This window comes from Chiloscyllium plagiosum, chromosome 9 (genome assembly GCF_004010195.1).
Source record: "Chiloscyllium plagiosum isolate BGI_BamShark_2017 chromosome 9, ASM401019v2, whole genome shotgun sequence".
NCBI classification, from domain to species: Eukaryota; Metazoa; Chordata; class Chondrichthyes; order Orectolobiformes; family Hemiscylliidae; genus Chiloscyllium; species Chiloscyllium plagiosum.
In genome coordinates, this window is record NC_057718.1 from 16,387,418 (window position 1) to 16,405,769 (window position 18,352).

At 37.2% G+C, this 18,352-nt stretch overlaps 1 protein-coding gene across 7 annotated transcripts in view; it reads left to right on the plus strand.

Annotated features, from left to right (window-relative positions):
• Positions 1-18,352, plus strand: part of LOC122552657 (RAC-gamma serine/threonine-protein kinase) — a 482,101-nt gene that overhangs the window by 379,666 nt on the left and 84,083 nt on the right. For all 7 annotated transcript variants that reach the window (XM_043695471.1, XM_043695470.1, XM_043695472.1 and 4 more), the window contains one exon: positions 13,390-13,521. In XM_043695471.1, the coding sequence (XP_043551406.1) occupies positions 13,390-13,521 (132 nt within the window). The remainder of the gene's footprint in view (positions 1-13,389; positions 13,522-18,352) is intronic.

Sequence of the window (18,352 nt, forward strand, 5' to 3'; positions counted from 1 at the left end):
CCAACCCTGTCCATTACCCCACCCACCCCCAACCCCTTCCATTTCCGACCCTGCTCCCTGCTTCCCCTCAACCCGCTACTCTAAGGATTTTCTGCAACCAGTGACCACATTTCACTCTGATAGTGAAGGGGCCTTCTCTTTTAAAGCACTTCAGCAGTTTAAGATTGCATTATATTGTGTTTTTTCCACAAATATCTCTTGGATTCTAATACCTCAGCAGTGATAACATGTTATTGCAGATTTAAAATGTCATGGTCAGTAAGCACATAGATAGAATACTAAGCCTGATCATTATGACCAACATGTAATATGCCTGCTCCATATCGTTAAACTATGAGAGAATAGCTGATCTGTGCTAAATTCTAAAAACAGTCATTGTATGTCCTTCATCCTTATCTGGTTTGATATAATGAATAGCAAACATTCTATCTGATATTTTTCCTTCTAGAGCACACCATACAATTAACAAATTCTGCAGATGTGGCAGATGGAGTTTAATCTTGATAAATTTAAGGTGCTACATTTTGGTAGGGCAAATCAGGGCAGGACTTATAACAGGAAGGTCCTGGGAAGTGTTGTTGAGCGAAGGGACTTTGGAGTATAGGTTTACAGTTTCTTGAAAGTGGAGTCGCAGGTAGACAGGGTAGTGAAGAAGGCATTTAGTACACTTGCCTTTATAGGTCAGTGCATTGGGTATTGGAGTTGGGTGGTCATTTTGCAGCTTTACAGGACATTGGTTAGGCCCCTTTTGCAATACTGTTTTCAATTCTGGTCTCCACGCTATTGGAAAGATGTTGTTAAGCTTGAAAGAGTTCAGAAAAGATTTATAAGAATGTTGCCATGGTTGGAGGGTTTCAGCTATACGGAGGGGCTGATGCTATTTCCTTTGGAGTATCAGAGGCTGAGGGGTGACCTTATAGAGGTTTATAAAATCACGAAGGGCATGTATAGGGTGAATAGTCAAGGTATAATACCAATTATCTATTGGCATTTATCCTGTAATATTTTTGTTCTTTTGACCCTCCTCACCTCAATTACATGACCATTCACAACTTTAAAATTTACATTGAGTTCTTGAATTGTAGTTGCTATGGCATTTGCCTGTGAAAATCACTCTTGTATTTCCTAAGTCTTTCAAATTGCATCGGCATTCATATTTAGCTTTAAGCTCCAATTGTTAGAAGCAAATATTTTCAATAGCTTAATGCTCAAGTAAGTAACTTTAGGGAATACAATTGTGGTCTTTGGTTGTTGTGAAGTGGATTTATTGACCAATGCCGTGAAGCTATTACTAAAGCATACAGGTTGCCGTTATAGGACAATGCATTACAATGTGAAGTGTGCGTGTTTGATGTTCATCAGTTCTGTATTTAGATGTCAGCGAGACCAATGTGATTGGTGTGGTACTTCACATGGTAGAGGTTGAGGCTTTGCAAATGGCACAAAAAAGCTACAAACTTCATTCTCAGTTTGAAATGCTTTAGATATCCCTTCATTTAGTTAGCTCTTCTGCAGCTTTCAGACAATGTAGACTGTTGGATGATTTAATAGATGTATAATCATGTTTGATTCATTTTGTAAAATAATTCGTTATGTAATCAATTAAATTAATTGGAGATGTTGGGAAGCCCAATTGTCATGCTTAAGTAATGAAAAGACTGCCTCTTTATTTTTCTGTATTTTTAGTTATGGACTAAATAACAGAAGGATTGTTTTGAAACTAAGGATTACCGGAGGAATGCTGCATGTTTTGTAGACTAGCTGGAGCTGAAGTATTTAGCAGAAACAGAGCTTTGAATGGTAATGAGAATCTGATTGGTCTGTGGATTAGTGACCAGTTATTGACAGCAAAGTTTTTCTGGCTGTCATCAACTATGTGTTTGATTCTCAGGTAACTGAGCAGCTTGGAACTGTGATCAAAATGGAGGGAACCATTCAAAACTCCTCTAGCTCAGAAGTTCTCTTGGGTTCTCTGCAATAAAAGTTAACTTAAGTGTGAAGAAAACTTGTATCTTTCCTTCAGATGACTTTTAATTGATAAGTCAGCGAGCTTTTACAAGAGAGCCAAACACCTTGTGCCTTTTGTAAACCAATGGAAACAGCCAGATGACAACTGAAAAGCAACATGCTGACCATCATAAGAATCATTTTAACGAAAGTAGACAGCAAAGAAAGTTACCTCAGAGCTGAGGTAGTGGCAGATGGAGTTTAATTTAGATAAATGCAAGGTACTGCATTTTGGAAAAGCAAATCAGAACAGGACTTATACACTTAATGGTAAGGTTCTAGGGAGTGTTGCTGAACAAAGAGATCTTGGAGTGCAGGTTCATAGCTCCTTGAAAATAGTCTTGCAGGTAGATAGGATAATGGAGATGGTGTTTGGTATTCTTTTCTTTGCATTGAGTATAAGAGTTGGGAGGTCATGTTACGGCTCTACAGAACATCGATTAGGCCACTTTTGGAACATTGCGTGCAGTTCTGGTCTCGGAAGGAAGTTGTGAAACTTGAAAGGCTTCAGAAAAGAGTTACAAGGATGTTGCCAAGGTTGGAGGATTTGAGATATAGGGAGAGACTGAATAGGCTGGGGCTGTTTTCTCTAGAGCATCGGAGGCTGAGGGGTGACCTTATAGACGTTTATAAAATTGTGAAGGGCATTGATAGGATAAATAGACAAAGTCTTTTCTCTGGGATGGGGGAGTCCAGAACTGGAGGGCATAGGTTTAAGGCTAGAGTGGAAAGATATAAAAGTGACCTAAGGGGCAACTTTTTCATGCAGAGGGTGGTGCGTGTGTGGAATGAGCTGTCAGAGGAAGTGGTGGAGGCTGGTACAATTGCAGCATTTAAAAGGATGGGTATATGAATAGGAAGAGTTTTGAAGGATATAGGTCAAGTGCTGGCAAATGGGACTAGACTAGGTTAAGATATCTGGTCGGCATGGATGAATTGGACTGAAGTGTCTGTTTCTTGTGCCGTAAACCTTTATGACTCTATGACTTTGTGAACACGAATCATTGAGCTGCTGTCCCAATCTTCCCTTTTGTTCATAACACCCCATTTCAGTATCTTTCTTTGTGTGTAAGGGGGAATTTATAAAAGGGATTAGAGTGTTAACTGTAGAGTAATGTGCCATTAGTTCTTAATATTTTTCAGTAGCTAGAACGTATTTATTTGAAATAAGAAGTAATTCTTGTTAAGTGCACAAGCTGGTTTGTGCTTTCTGTCACTGAGGTACTTGGATAAAATCTTTAAATTTTATGATGACTCCTCGAATAGCAGGGCTTAAAGATGATCACTTAATTAAAGTTGGACATAATATTAATTGGAGTTCAATATTGGTCTTGTGTAGGCTTGATTGTGTAAAGGGGTCAGAAATATTTACAGAGACTTTTGAAATCTTTTTAAAACCTCCCAAGCGATCACATAATTTCAGGGTAAATTAGAAGTGCTGTATTGTGATAGATAAGGCAGCATACTTAGATGGAACAGATAGGAAAAGATCCATTGGCCTATCCAATCAGTTATTTCATTTGTTCACTTTGGTATGTAAAACCTTACCACACATTTGATGTTCTTTGTCCAGCTGGATTGATTATTAATCCGAGAATGACTCGACCTCTCGTTACCCGGATAGAAAATTGAGTAATATTAAATGAATAAGGTATGTTATCACATGGGGTAAACCCCTCTCCCCACCCCACCTTCTAATTTAAACCAGCAACAGAAAATATTTAACCTGTGCTGTAATTGTTAAAATTTGAGGCCAAGAACTATCCCAAAAGTCACTATTTAAAGTAAAAATTAACAATTTTATTTTTAAAAATCTAACAGAGAATAATTAGCTAACAATTATTTACAACTCAATTTTCTAAACCTATCTTTTACCTTCCCCTCTACAATACTGGTCCGATAAAATGACCAATTAAGATTTACAGAAAAATTCATATTGCAAAACCAGTCAGCTTGCCGAGTGTCCTCTATATTTTCCTCTGTCATCTTTTCTTCTTAGGGATCCTGTTTCACAGGTCATTGACAGATAAGGGTATCTTTAAGAGAGCAGATATTTCTGCAAGCAGTCTCTCTCTAGTTGTTGGTGCTTGGCAGTTCTCTTTGCCGCTCTGGCTAACTGTTCCAAAATGTCTGATATTTATACTCCAAAGCATTGGATCATTTCATTGGTTTTAACTTTGTCAAAATACTGAATTCAAACTTGATTGGAGTTTGGTATCTTGGAGCATAATTTAAACTGAATGGCTAAACTTGATTTGTTTTTCTATCCAAGCAACCCAACTAATCTAGCTGTTTGACCAAATGTTACATTTTAAATTTTCAAGTACTGTGTCCTTCTCTAAGTCTTTGCTAGCTTTTCCACTTTCTTAAAGGTACAGTACCTCTTACACCTTCATAACAGTACCTATAAAGTACTGTACAGATCTGTTGAGTGAAACAGATAATAAGTCTTTTAAAAAGCACTTTCTTGAAACTGTGCTGTGCCTTTTGCCAAAATTGGGTTCTGAATTTCCTTTGTTGTGGTATTATAGTCACAGAAAATAGCACAATTTTCCTGTGCATGGTCATTTACATGTAAATTAACATCATAGCATGTAAAGTGTGTATGTCCTGAAAGTTTTAAAGTGGGAGTATTCATACTCTTAAGCACTCTTAATTTTTCACTAGCAGGACAAACTTAAGGTATTTTTTTTCTTGATATTGTGTTATTTTAAACACTTGATTCTCCCTGAAGTGTTCTTGTCATCATCAACCACAAGTCAGCTGTTTGAAAGAGAGATTATGATCAAGAGCTAAGGGTGTGTGTTTCTTTTCAGACTGGCCTCTAATTTCTGTCTTGGAGGAGATTGAATTCAGGCACAGATTCCTGGGTACAGTAGACAGCAAGCCGACCAGGAGTGACAGCCTTACTTTATGGAAAGTGATAGCCTAGGCTAATAGTATTCGTTACAGAAATAGAGTCCCTTGAGATATAGGTTAATTTAATTAGGCTACAAATAGAAGTTAATGAATATTTTATTGATCCATTGTGATTTGTTTAATATGTTCATAAAATAAAAAAAGGATTATAAAAGGAAAAACTGTTGGCAGCTACATAGTGCACCAAGAATGATCCAGCCAAGGTTTGACATGTATTGAGCATGACATCATTACTTTGCCTTGTACATTGCACCCTTGTCTTGTGACTAGTTATGGTGATTTGTTTTCAATTTTTTGCAACAAATTATCTTTGTAATATTTATGTTAATTAGTTATATTCACTGTCATTTAATTAATTACTTTACAGCTAACCCTCATTTAGCACTTCTAATGTGTTCCTAAAAAAATGGTGTGCTAACTGAAAATATTCTAAACACACATCCCTTTCAAATAACCAACAGTGAAACAAGGACAGGAAGTTTTTGATTTATAGTAGAAAAATTGGGGATACCTGAAGATTCAGAGTGTTAAATGAGCATCTCGACAGATGTATCATTGCCACAGAAGCCCTCAACTTTATCCTGCATTCTCAATCTTCTGTCATCTTCCACATACCTCCTCTTTTCAAAAGTGAGAATATAGTCACCTTCTGAAATCCTACCTTGCATATTCACCATGCAAACAAGGAGCTCCAGTGGCAGAAGTAACGGTGAACTAGTGCACCTGCTGGACATTGAATGGAAAGCTGGTAGTTCTAAAGGAGGGCAGTGCACAGACCACAATATAAAATCAGCAAATTGAGACCACACCTCTAATATACCTCATTCTCAGTTTGTCACTTATAGAAAATGCTGCCCTTGTCCAGTGCAGCATTTGTCAGTTTCATACATAAGAACATAAGAAATAGGAGCAGGAATAGGCTATCTGGCCCTGCAAACTTGCTCCACCATTCAATAAGATCATGGCTGATTTTTTGATGCCTCAGCCCCACTTAACTGTCCTTACACCATAACTCTTAATTCCTTTACTGTTCAAAAAATTAGCTATCTAGTTTTAAAAACGTTCAATGAGGAAACTTCAACTACTTCACTGGGTATGGAATGCCACAGATTCAAAACTCTGTGGGTGAAGAAGTTTCTTCTTGATTTAGTCCTAAATCTGATACTCCTAATTTTGAGGTGATGCCCTTTTGTTCTAGTTTCACCTGTCAGTGGAAACATCTTCTCTACTTCTATCTTACCTATTCCCTTCATAATTTTCTATGTTTCTTTAAGATCACCCCTCATTCTTCTAAATTCCAATGAATATAATCACAGTCTACTCAGTTTCGCCTCATAAGCTAACCCTCTCAAATCCAGAATCAACACAGTGAGCCTCCTCTGCACCCCCTCTGGTGCCAGTACATCCTTTCTCAAGTAAGGAGACCAAAACTACATACAATACTCCAGGTGTGGCCTCATTAGCACCCTAGACAGCTGCAACATAACCTCCCCACTTTTAAATATAATTCCTTTAACAATGAAGGACAAAATTCTATTTGCCTTCTTAATTACCTGTTGCAACTGCAGGCTAACCTTGTGTGATTCATGTACAAGGACACTCAGATCCCTCTGCATAGCAGCATGCAGCAGTTTCTTACCATTCAAGTAATAGTTCTTTTTACAAACACACATTTTAAGGTTAATGAAGTATCATTTGTAAATCTTACAGCACAGAGATGGACAAAGATTGTGGAGACTCACAAGGAAGATTTGTTGTCCTTGCAGTTGCCACGTGGCATTGTTGGTTGCAACAGGTCCCAGCTGGGAGGCAGTTGGGAGACCACTTGGAGCCTCTGTTTTCAAGGAATAACAGGTGACATCTTTAGAGGCAGTTGAGGATAGAATGAATTGATATGGTTCAATACAATGTTCTGGCCTCAATTGCTTTCTGTGGTAGTGAATTCCATGAGATCACCACCCTCTGGATGAAGAAAGTTTTCCTCATCTCAGTCCAATATGGCTTACTCTATATCTTTAGACTGTGACCCCTGCTTCTGGATTATCCAGTCATTGGGGACATTCTTCCTATAATTAACCTATTTAGGGCTATGAGGATTTTATAGTTTTCTGTGAGAGTCCGTCCCACCTCCCTCTTTAGAACATAGAACATAGAAAAGTACAGCACAGAACAGGCCCTTTGGCCCACGATGTTGTGCCGAGGTTTAACCTATGCACCCCTCAACTCACTGCTATCCATGTGCAGCAGTTGCTTAAATGTCCCCAATGACTCTGCTTCCACCAGCACAGCTGGCAACGCACTCCATGTATTCACAACTCTCTGCATAAAGAACCTACCTCTGATGTCTCCTTTCTTCTCAACTCCAGAAAATGTAATCTTAACCAATTCAACCCCTCCTCATAAATCAGTCCTGCTATTCCAGAAATCAGTTTAGCATATCTTCACTGCACTCCCTCAACAGTAAGAATATCTTTCCAGATAAGTAGAACACAAGTGCACACAATATTCCAGGTGTAATTTCACAAAGATCCTGTATAACTGCAGTAAAACATCCCTGCTCCTGTACTCAAACCATCTCACTCCGAAGGCCAACATACCATTTGCCTCCTTGATCACCTGCTGCACCTGCACGCTTGCCTTCAGTGACTGCTATGCAAAGACATTCAGGTCTCATTGCACAGTCCCCTCTCTCAACTTATAGTCCTTCAGATAATAATCTGCCTTCCTGTTTTGGCTCTTAAATTGGATAACCTCACATTTATCCACATTACACTGCACTTGCCATGTATTTGCCTACTCACTCAGCTTGGCCAAATTACACTGAAGCATCTCTGCATCGTCCTCACTGTTTGCCCTCCCATCCAGCTTTGTCACATCTGCAAATCTGGAGATATTATATTCAGTTCCCTCACCTCAACCATGAACATATATTGCGAATAGCCAGGGCCCTGCCACTAATCCATGCATTACTCCATTAGTGACTGCCCACCATTTGGAAAAAGACCCATTTATGTGTATTGCATTTCCTACCTGCTAACCAGTTTTCAATCCATTTCAATACACCTCAATATCCCAGTTTCATGTGCTTTAATTTACACACCAATCTCTGATGTGGGACGTTGTCAAAGCCCTTCTGAAAGTCCAAATAAATTACATCCAACCACTGTAGTTGAAGGTACTGGATGCTGCAAAGACTATTGGCCCTGACAATATTCCAGCAATAGCACTGAAGACCTATGCTCCAGACTTTGCTGCTCCTCAAGCTAAGCTCTTCCGGTACAGCTGTAACACTGGCATCTACCAAACAATATGGAAATTTGCGCAGGTATGTACTATACACCAAAAGCAGGACAAACCGATCCATTCAATTACTGTCCCATCAGCCAACTCTCGATCACCAGTAAAGTGAAGGAAGGTGTCATCAACAGTGCTGTCGAACAGTATCTGTTCATCAATAACCTGCTCACTGATGCTTAATTGCAGAAGTGAGATGAGAGTAACAGCCTTCAACACCAATGCTGCATATGACCAAGGGTGGCATCAAGGAGCCCTAGCAAATTAGAATCAATGGGTATCAAAGAGTGAACTCTCTGCTGTTTGGAGTCATACTTGGCATATAGGAAGATGGCTGTGATTTTTGGAGGTCAGTCATCTCAGCTCTGTGACATCTCTGCAGAAGCTCTCCAACATAGTTTCTTTTGCCCAAACACCTTCAGCTGCTTCATCAAAGTCCTTCACTCCATTACAAGATCAGAGATGGAAATGTTCAGCAAGGATTTCATGATGTTCAGCACCAGTGATGACTTCTCAAATAGTGAAGCAATCCATGTTCAAATGCCAATAAGATTTGGACTTGGGTTGACAAGTGTCACACAAATGGCAGGCAATGATCATCTCCAATAAGAGACAATACAACCACAACCCTTGACATTCAATGCTATTATCATCACTGAATTCCACACTATCAACATCATGAGGGTTGTCATTGACCAGAGACACAACTGGACTTGTTAAACAAATACTAGAGCACGTCAGAGACTAGAAATACTGTGGTGGGTAACTCACCATCTGATTCTCCAAGGTCTATCAACCAGCTATAAAGCACAAGACAGGAGTGTGATGGAATACTCCACACTTGCCTGAATAGGTGTAGTGCCAACAACAATCAAGAAGGTTGACAGGAAACAGGGCAAAGCAGCCCTACAATCATTGTATGATTTCAAGAAGAGTTGGATATAGCACCTGGGGCTAAATGAAACAAAGGATGTGAGGGAAAAATGGGAACATGCTGCTGAGTTGGATGATCAGCCATGATTATAATAAATGGTGAGCAGGTTTGAAGGGTTAAATGGCTAACTCCTCGTATTTTCTGTGTTTTTATGTCGATCAGTGTTTACATACTTATTATGCAGCTTGATTTCAGATGGCACTTGTAGCGTCTAGGGCCAAATCTTTAGGATCTGGACCTTTCTTTCATTTATATAACATTGGCTCCTTAGCATCAAAGCTGAATTGAGCACTTCCTTTAGTACAGAGCAGTGCAGAATGTTGTATGACGATCTTTATGACCTTTGGGGCTTTAACTAGCTTCAGCTGTAGGTTGTCACGAACTGCTTCATCAGAGATTGTGTGAATGATGCCAAGCACTGGAATAATGATAAAAGGCCCCATTGCTGACTTTATATAATGGAGAAAATTTCATTGATAAAGTAGTCAGAGCTAGTTTGGCTCAACATGTTCCCCTGAAGAACAAATGAAAAATTGTATGGTAATCCTTTAGATCCTCAATAACTTCACTGTTACTCAAGTTTTTTGGTGCTATTCCAGGTTGTATGCTCCCCTTAAGTCAAAGGCAGCTATTCTTACCTTTTTTTTAACATAAAACTCTTACATTAGTTTCTAGATCAACTAAAAACTGACTAGCTGAGTAGTTATGGCAGAATTTGAACTGAGCATCAGTGAATAGGTTTTTATGAGTAGATTTGTTCCTTGATGGCATTAATCTTTTATGATAATGTAATAAAATGTCTCAAAGCACTTTTGATAATAAGTGGAATCTGACGAGACAAATATAATCTGGCCAATTTTGGGGATGTACAGGAAGCACCCTCCTTTCGTCATAACTTGGTAACACACAATGTAGGGCAAGTAATTTTTGCTCTAATCCTTTTTATCTGTTAACAGATTGCTTTTTGTATTCAGCATGCAAATAACTAACTGCAGCTTGCAAGGTTTGTGCCTAATTCTGAGTTATGCCTGTGCTTCCTTCTGTACGTCATATTGGATCAAAGTTGTCTCCTGACTAGATGATAACTAAAGTGAGGAATTTGCAGCGTTATGAAGCAACAGATTTTTGTAATTATAGAATTCTACTGTTAGCAGTCATTTGTGGATTCTTGGTTTTGGATTCTAGGTATGTTCTTGGTCTGTCCAACTTAGTATTGTAGCAATATTGTTATAAACTTTGAATATGAGACTTTGTATTCCCAGAAAGTATATAATACTATAGACGAACATGCTTTTCCAGTTGATGAGCATGATATCCAGTATGCATTTAATTGGGTTGATTTTTTGCTGTCTGATAGAGGCGAAGTATGATAATCATGTGGTTAAGACTCAGCTATTATGGACAGTGGTAATAATATCTTGCCAAGCTTGTGGTATGTCATGGTCTTTTGTTCAGAATATATTCTGTACCCTTGCTCCCTCAGAACATCTTCCAAATGATCTTCAAATTTGAATAGTAAGAGCTGAGCAATTAAAGGTAGACAGGGGCAGTAAGTGGTGATCAGCTAGGGTTAACTTCAGTTGACTTGAAAGCATGAGACATCATGAGGTTTACATTGAAGAATTCCAACACCCACACTCGTTGGTGCATCATTAGTGTGTATTCCTACTCTGATTGGAGAGGAGAAGAAGTGGAGTGGGCAAGTTCCATTCTCCTTTGATAGTGATGAACTATTTATGTTTTTCCAGCAGTTTGAAAGGTGTAACAAGTGTTTATGAAGGCAAATGGAGTGTTGTTTATTGCAAGGAAGCCCATAGCATCTGAAAATGTTTGTACATTTTTCTTGCTGTCAGCCCAGAAATTACCAGGTGTATTGAATTTGTAATTTATTACTTTGGGATTTAAACTCCTGGTGAAGAGATTTGTTTGCCCACTTGTGCTAACTTGTGCCAATTCCCCAAGGCCAGGCAACGCTGGGGATTATTATCTGCGTAACCTTTGTGGTGTTTCTCAATGATATCAATGGAGATTGCTAGAAGCTATGCAATAAAAGGTTTTTCGATAAGCTCCATATTTCTAATCCAGTGCCATAATGTTTAGGATATCCTTGTATTATTCAAAGAACTTGGTACTTTATTTAAGACAAAAATAAAAATTTCTGGAAAAGCTCAGCAGGTCTGGCAGCATCTGTGGAGAGAAATCAGAGTGAACATTTCGGATCAAGTGACCCTTGCTCAGAATAATTTCTAATGCTGCCAGTCCTACTGAGTTTTTCCAGCAATTTCGGTTTTTGTCTGATTTACAGCATCCGCAGTTCTTTCGCTTTTTATTTAGTACTTTATCCGTAATTGGTGATTTTATTGCAAAAAATAAATAAAAGTAAGTTTACAGCTGCAGCAAAAGAGTTGAACGCTGCTGAGGTTTTAGTATCTGTCATAAACTGCTTTTACTTTTAGTTTTCTTATTTTTATATAATTTTATTCTATAACATTGTAGATTTCTAATGTATCTATTTGTTACTGTCTATGTAATATGAAGTTTGGATCTTGATACAAGGAACTTTTCTGAAATTATGCTATGTGCAAGTGACTTCTAAATCCATATTTTAAGAAGTGGGGTAGCTTACACATGTATATGCGTACAAGCCTTGAGCTGGAGTAGGCCATTTGACCCTCTTACCCTGTTTCACCATTCAATAAGATCAAGGCTGATCTGGTTATTGTCTCAATTCCACATTTCTGCTAACCTGATAACCTTCGACTTGCTGTTTGTCAAAAATCTAACTATCTCTGCCTTTAAAATATCCAATGATGCTCATCTGCACTATTGTCTCAAGTAGATGGTTCCAAAGCCTTGTGACCCTCTGAGACAAGAAGATCCTCCTTATTTTCAACTTAAATGGAGGACATCTTATTTTTAAATTATGTCTGCTAGTTCTTGTTGCTCCCACAAAGAGAAACATCCTTTCAACATTCACCCTGTCGATCACAGGCATCAGTCAAGTGAACCGTGTCTGAATAGTTTCCAGTGCATTTTACATCCTTTAAAAAGGAGACCAAATCTTTTTGTTGTACTCCAGAAATGGCCTCACAACACTAAGACTATAGCAAAACATCTCTACTTTTATATTCCATCTCTTTTCAATAAAGGACAATATTCCATTGACTTTCTAATCACTTGCTGGTCCTGCATACTAAGTTCTGGTGATTCTGTACTTATAACTAGTTTCTATAGCATTAGAACAAAACATTAATTCTCTGGAAGTCTCAAAAAATCCAAAGTAAAAGCAGACTGAGTTTTAGCCACCCATAGCTTAATTCATGTTTAACATGAATTCATAAAAGAATATCATTCAGCTTGATTTTGCGCCATCATTTGATTAGATTACTGCTAATCTGTGTTTCAATCCTGAAGTTCCATTATTCTGCTACCTTAGTTAGAAATACCTTCTGATTTCACTTCTGAATTGTCTGGCTCTATCTTTAAAACTATTCCCCATTCTTGATTTTGCCACCAGAGAAAATGTTCTTTTTTTAGCTACCTTCTCATTTCCCTTTATCATTTAAACATCTGAATTAAATCTCACTTTTAAAAAATAAAGTAAATTCTATAAAAATTGAAAACTGAGCTTAAGGCAATATTTAATTCTCAAATATTGAAGATGCATAAGAACATGAAAAAAGAGTAAAAATAGGCCAGTTAAACCATTGAGCCTGCTCCGCTGTTCAGTTATATCGTACTGATCACCTACTGTATATATCTTTGAGCACTATCTCCTAATCACTTGATTCCCTTTATACTCAAAAATCTATCAAGATTTGACTTGAATGTTTTTGATGACAGAGTATCTACAGTGCCTAGACAGTTGAAACTCACCATCAATTGGAGACTTGCGATTTAACTTCCTCATGACCTTAGCCCTTGCGCTGTCTAATCGTTAATCCCACTAGCCATTATTCTCTGAACCTCTTGCACATTACTACACCATTCTGTTTTTGTTTTATTATACTTCATTAGTACAGTGATAAACTCAACTTTTGAGGTGCTTTATTCCTTTATTAGATATTTTTACATTACCATATTATGTAAAGCCTCAAAGAGGCAATATGTGATTTGTCTTCATTAGTATTTTAAAGGTTAATTGCTCATTTCATTTTTTGACTACATTTCAGCCTAGATTCCATATATGCTATATAGTTTACGACATTTTTTTCTACCCCTCATTTTACTTACAGACCATGAATGACTTTGATTATTTAAAACTACTGGGAAAAGGCACTTTTGGAAAAGTAATCTTAGTCAAGGAAAAAGCAACTGGGAAATATTATGCAATGAAGATTCTAAAGAAAGAAATTATTATTGCAAAGGTAGGCACAATGGTTTACTTATTTTTATTGAATTTAAATTAGAAGCAAGATTTGAAGATTGAACATATTATCTTCGGAGTTTGGATTTTAATGCGAAGTACAAAAATGCAAGCAATAAAGTTTTAAAAAATGCTTGGTGGAGTTGAGAATTGCTTTGTTAATGTTTCATTGAATTATATTGATCAACACTAAATATGACAAATATATTTAAAGTATGTGTGGTTGTGTTTTGTTGCTTCTTTATTTGTAAATCACTAACTGAATGCATGTGCAGGATTTCTCTCAACTAATTGTTCAGCTTTTGCTAAGGTACTTATTAGAAATCTTATTTTAGTTTCAAGCGTTTGATTTAAAAATAAAAGCAAGAAAAGGGAAAAAATATTTGAAACATACACAAAAGATGCGTAGAGAAGAAATAACTGCTTTACCATTTGCTTATTCTAATTCTAATTGCAACTTTATTCTCCACTCCTGATTGATATCTTGCAGTGCGCAATGGAGATCATAGCAGTGCTTGAGGTGACAACGTAAATTTTGCAATCTCCTACCCAAGACTCAATGGAAAGCAGAATATATGCCCTTACACAGAAACTAATCACTCACAACACTCTCAATCAGAAAGCAACTTTCACAGCCAGATAACTCATACTTTATGAACATGTTTTGCAAAGGGCAACAAATTGAGCAACCTCCTGTCCCATACACTTGAACTAGATATTCGGACTCTATGCAAAGTGCCTCCCAGCTAGATTCTTAAATGCGTAAATCAAAATCAGTATATCAAATGTATAGCATTCCCTTGAAAGTTATACAGATTTGCTATATAAAAAGATGCACAACATACCCAGTCAATTTCAAGCTTTTTCATGGCCAACATTAACCAAATTCCCCTTGTTGTTTGGCATTGTATCAACTTGCACCTCATATTTAACATGATGGAATAATACAGTATATACCAGGTATTTAAATAGTGTTGTTAAGGTTCCTGTGAAATGTTGTAAATTACTTAAGCGTCTTTGAATTTTTCTTTCTGCAGGCAAAATAGGATTACTGTACCCATCGGCTTAATCAGTGTTATTTTCCTCAACACAAAATAAGTGTGCTCAGTTAGTTGTTGATAATTCCAATTCAAAAACACTTTCATGAGTTTTCCAACGTGTTCTACTGCTAAATAGTGCAACAGGGTTTTTCTGATGGAGAGTTCTCAGTTTCAAATACCACAATATGCAGTCGTCAAGTTGTGACCAAGCACCTGTTAATAATTAGCAATAATCATTCTGTGACATTTGCACACTCCTTCTAATAATTGGCTATGGAACAAGATTTATACCAATTTGTATTAATAAAAACTTTCTTACTTGTTGAAAATCTGGAAAGGGGCCAAAGAAGTGTGAAACCTTTATGAAATCAGTTTGAATTTTTTTTCCCTTTCTCTCCTATAGTGAGAACTTTACTTAATTTGTAAAGTTTATTTTCAATGTGAGTACTTAATTATGCAGCAACGTAGTATTCAAATAAAAAATTATAAGGCAAAGGATGTGTTAAAGATAGTTACATTAACTTCCTGTATGAATACTTTTATTGCTGGCAAAAAAAAATTATATATTTACAGACCCATTGTCCAGAATGCAGTCTTCATGGGGAGACTTTACAAATAGTTGTTAGAACCTCTGTGCCACCAGCCCATAGAAAATGCATATTTTAATAAATTGGCATACAACTTTTGAAGTAAAATATCCTGACATTTAAAAATATTGATTTATTAGTTTTGTGTTTAAGCATTCTACAAGCCTGTTTATTTATATACTTTACTATACATTAGCAATTAGATTGCTAAAGACTTGAGGCAATATGGGGTTACAGAAGGGACACAAAAATTCTTAATCTGGCTCTCTCTGCAGTCTTTCTTTATGCGTGTACCTTTTGACCTTGCTTCCTCTGCTGTGGCATTCCTGGGCCTAACCAAATGGTAATGTTGTAAAGGGTAGAACATTTTGCCATCCAACAACAAATGTCACACTAATTAATCATCTTTACATTTAAATACAATGAAACTTAACTGTTGCAATCTGCTTTCTTAATCATAATGTTAAGTTTTACTAAATTGGGTGTTTTCAGCTTTAAAATAATTAAACATTTAAGTATACTAATCTTGTTTTATGCTTAACTAATATGCATCCAGTTTACAGTTTGAATGCATTGCCTTAGAAAGATTTGGGACAGAAATATATAATTACTGCTGTATTACTACCATGCTATAATTTTACTTGGTTTACCTTTTTAACTTTTCTGTGTGTGTTCGTTATACAAGTACAATATTATCAATTTTGTATCTGTCACTACTTGCACAAAAAATATAGGATCTCAGGAGTTATTTTTACAGAACCTCTCATTTATTGTGTTGAATTCTGGGAAATCCACACCTTTGCATTCTTGTGAAAGTGAAACTGTACCTGTTAATTGATTGTAGGACCTGTTGATAACATTTATTTTTGAAAATAATGAAACAGAATATATAGTCTCTGAGCTTTTAAAATGTATCTTATAAGGCTGTCCCTAGCAATTTGCAATTCTATGTATTCTTCTCTCTTGTAACCAGGACAGTAGACTCTGCATATTCAGGCATTTCTATAGCTATAATGAAGAAAGGAGAACTGTGGTTTTGGAAATAAACATGCATTGCTGCCACATATGAAATTTAAGAATGGTCATTTATCATTTCATGAGATGCTTCTAATATTGTGTTGCTACGATGAAGACATTAACAACAAGCAATACATAAAAAAAGTAAATTTCAAGTGCTTTATTTCTGAAAGCAATTACAGTTACTGAACATGTCTACCGCAGAGCAGCAAGTCACTGTATCAATAAAAGCAGTGCTTTTGATTTTGAGATCTATTTTGTCCTGACTGTTTTAGTTCTGTGCTGATCTCCATATAGTAAAATGCTTTTTTAGGCAATGGGAAGATTCAGTGGACATAAATTGTTATGGCACGAAGATAAATAGTTCAACCAGACAGCTTTTTTACCTCTGTATTTGCCACACGGTAAAATTAAACCCTTCAAAGACTTCAATTGTTATTACAATGGTTATTTTGAATAACCAGTCCCAGACTTTGAGAATGATTAATTCCAGACAGTGGTTTGTATCTCAAACAAAAGATTTAACAATTTATTAAAAACACAATCACTTCAGCACCGGAAAAAAATGCACAGTACAGTAATCTAATAAATATGTGTTTCAAACCTGAAATGTTTGCTTTAAGCCCCATTCTCACACAAGGCTGGGAGATAAGCAAACACAGTTAAGGATAATTAATAGAAAATAATGAAACTGGCCAGATTTTTTAAACGGTTGCTTGATTTTCTGGAAATATCAATCATGGTCACCTTCTCAGTTTACTGAGGTAAATGTAGTCCAGGTTGACTTTCTTTATCCAAAAAGCCCTGAAATATGAAAGATTTTTTGTGAGGTTTCCCCCTCATTAGCAAAGTTGTTTGGCATGCAAACAGTTAACGCAACTTCTCACCCACTCCATGTGTGACAATCAGGTGCGACATGGGGGGGAGGCGTGGCCCAGCACTGGCAGGCCTCAATTCTGTTTCAGGTCCCATTTTAATCACAGTGAGTCTACTGTGAGGTACGATTTTAAAAATTTCACCATCAAACTGTCACTTGCTCTGAAATTTGAAAAATTCTGAATTCCGAAAACCAGCTGGTCCCAAGCATTTTAGATAAAGGATTGTCTACCTGTAATACTTCTAACTCAGCTTTCTACTCTTTTAGTCTTCCAAAAACTGGTGAGGAAGATTAGGTAGAGTGCTTTCAAATCATCATGCTGTGTCATCAGGAGCCAAATTCATCATTCAGAAATCACAGTGCAAAATAGCAACTCAACTATGATCCTGTTCTGAGAGATTGACCATCTTTTCCCTTGGAGAAAGTGAGGACTGCAGATGCTGGAGATCAGAGCTGAAAAATGTGTTGCTGGAAAAGCGCAGCAGGTCAGGTAGCATCCAAGGAGCAGGAGAATAGACGTTTTGGGTATAAGCCCTTCTTCCTCCAAGGAGCAGGAGAATCGACGTTTCGGGCATAAGCCCTTCTTCGGCTGGAACGTTGATTCTCCTGCTCCTTGGAGGAAGAAGGGCTTAGTCCGAAACGACGATTCTCCTGCTCCTTGGAGAAGAAGGGCTTATGCCCGAAACGTCGATTCTCCTGCTCCTTGGAGGAAGAAGGGTTTATGCCGGAAACTTCAATTCTCCTGCTCCTTGGATGCTGCCTGACCTGCTGCGCTTTTCCATCTTTTCTCTTGGTCTCAATTATCATTCAGCATCTAACTGTGTACTTGAACATGACTTGGAACCAATTCTCATACTGACCTTTTTAATAGCTGAATTCTGCTATCTGTTTAAACACAATGCTCTTGTGTCTTTAGGAACCCTTTTTATTCAAGAATCAGCCTGCAATTAACCTCCTGCCCTGGCCTCTCAAAAAACAACTTGTTTGGTCTCTTTCTTTCCTTTTACCACAAGCAGTTTCCCAAAGTCCACAAATCGGCTTTAAGCTCACACTTTCCAGTTCACAGCTCCAAGCCAAAATTAATAAAAGAATAAAAATAATGAAAAACCAGCAAGGGTTCGAACAAAACAAATAGGTCTTTCTCTGTTGAAAGAGCATTTTAACTTCCAAAACTGAATGTTACACTTGATCTTTTTAAAAAGCTGTTGAAGAGAACAATATTTTTAGCAGAAAATTAGTTATCTTTGTTGGCTTCTGACCATTACATAAACAATAAAAGAGAAATTTCCATGACATGTTAATATGGAAGAG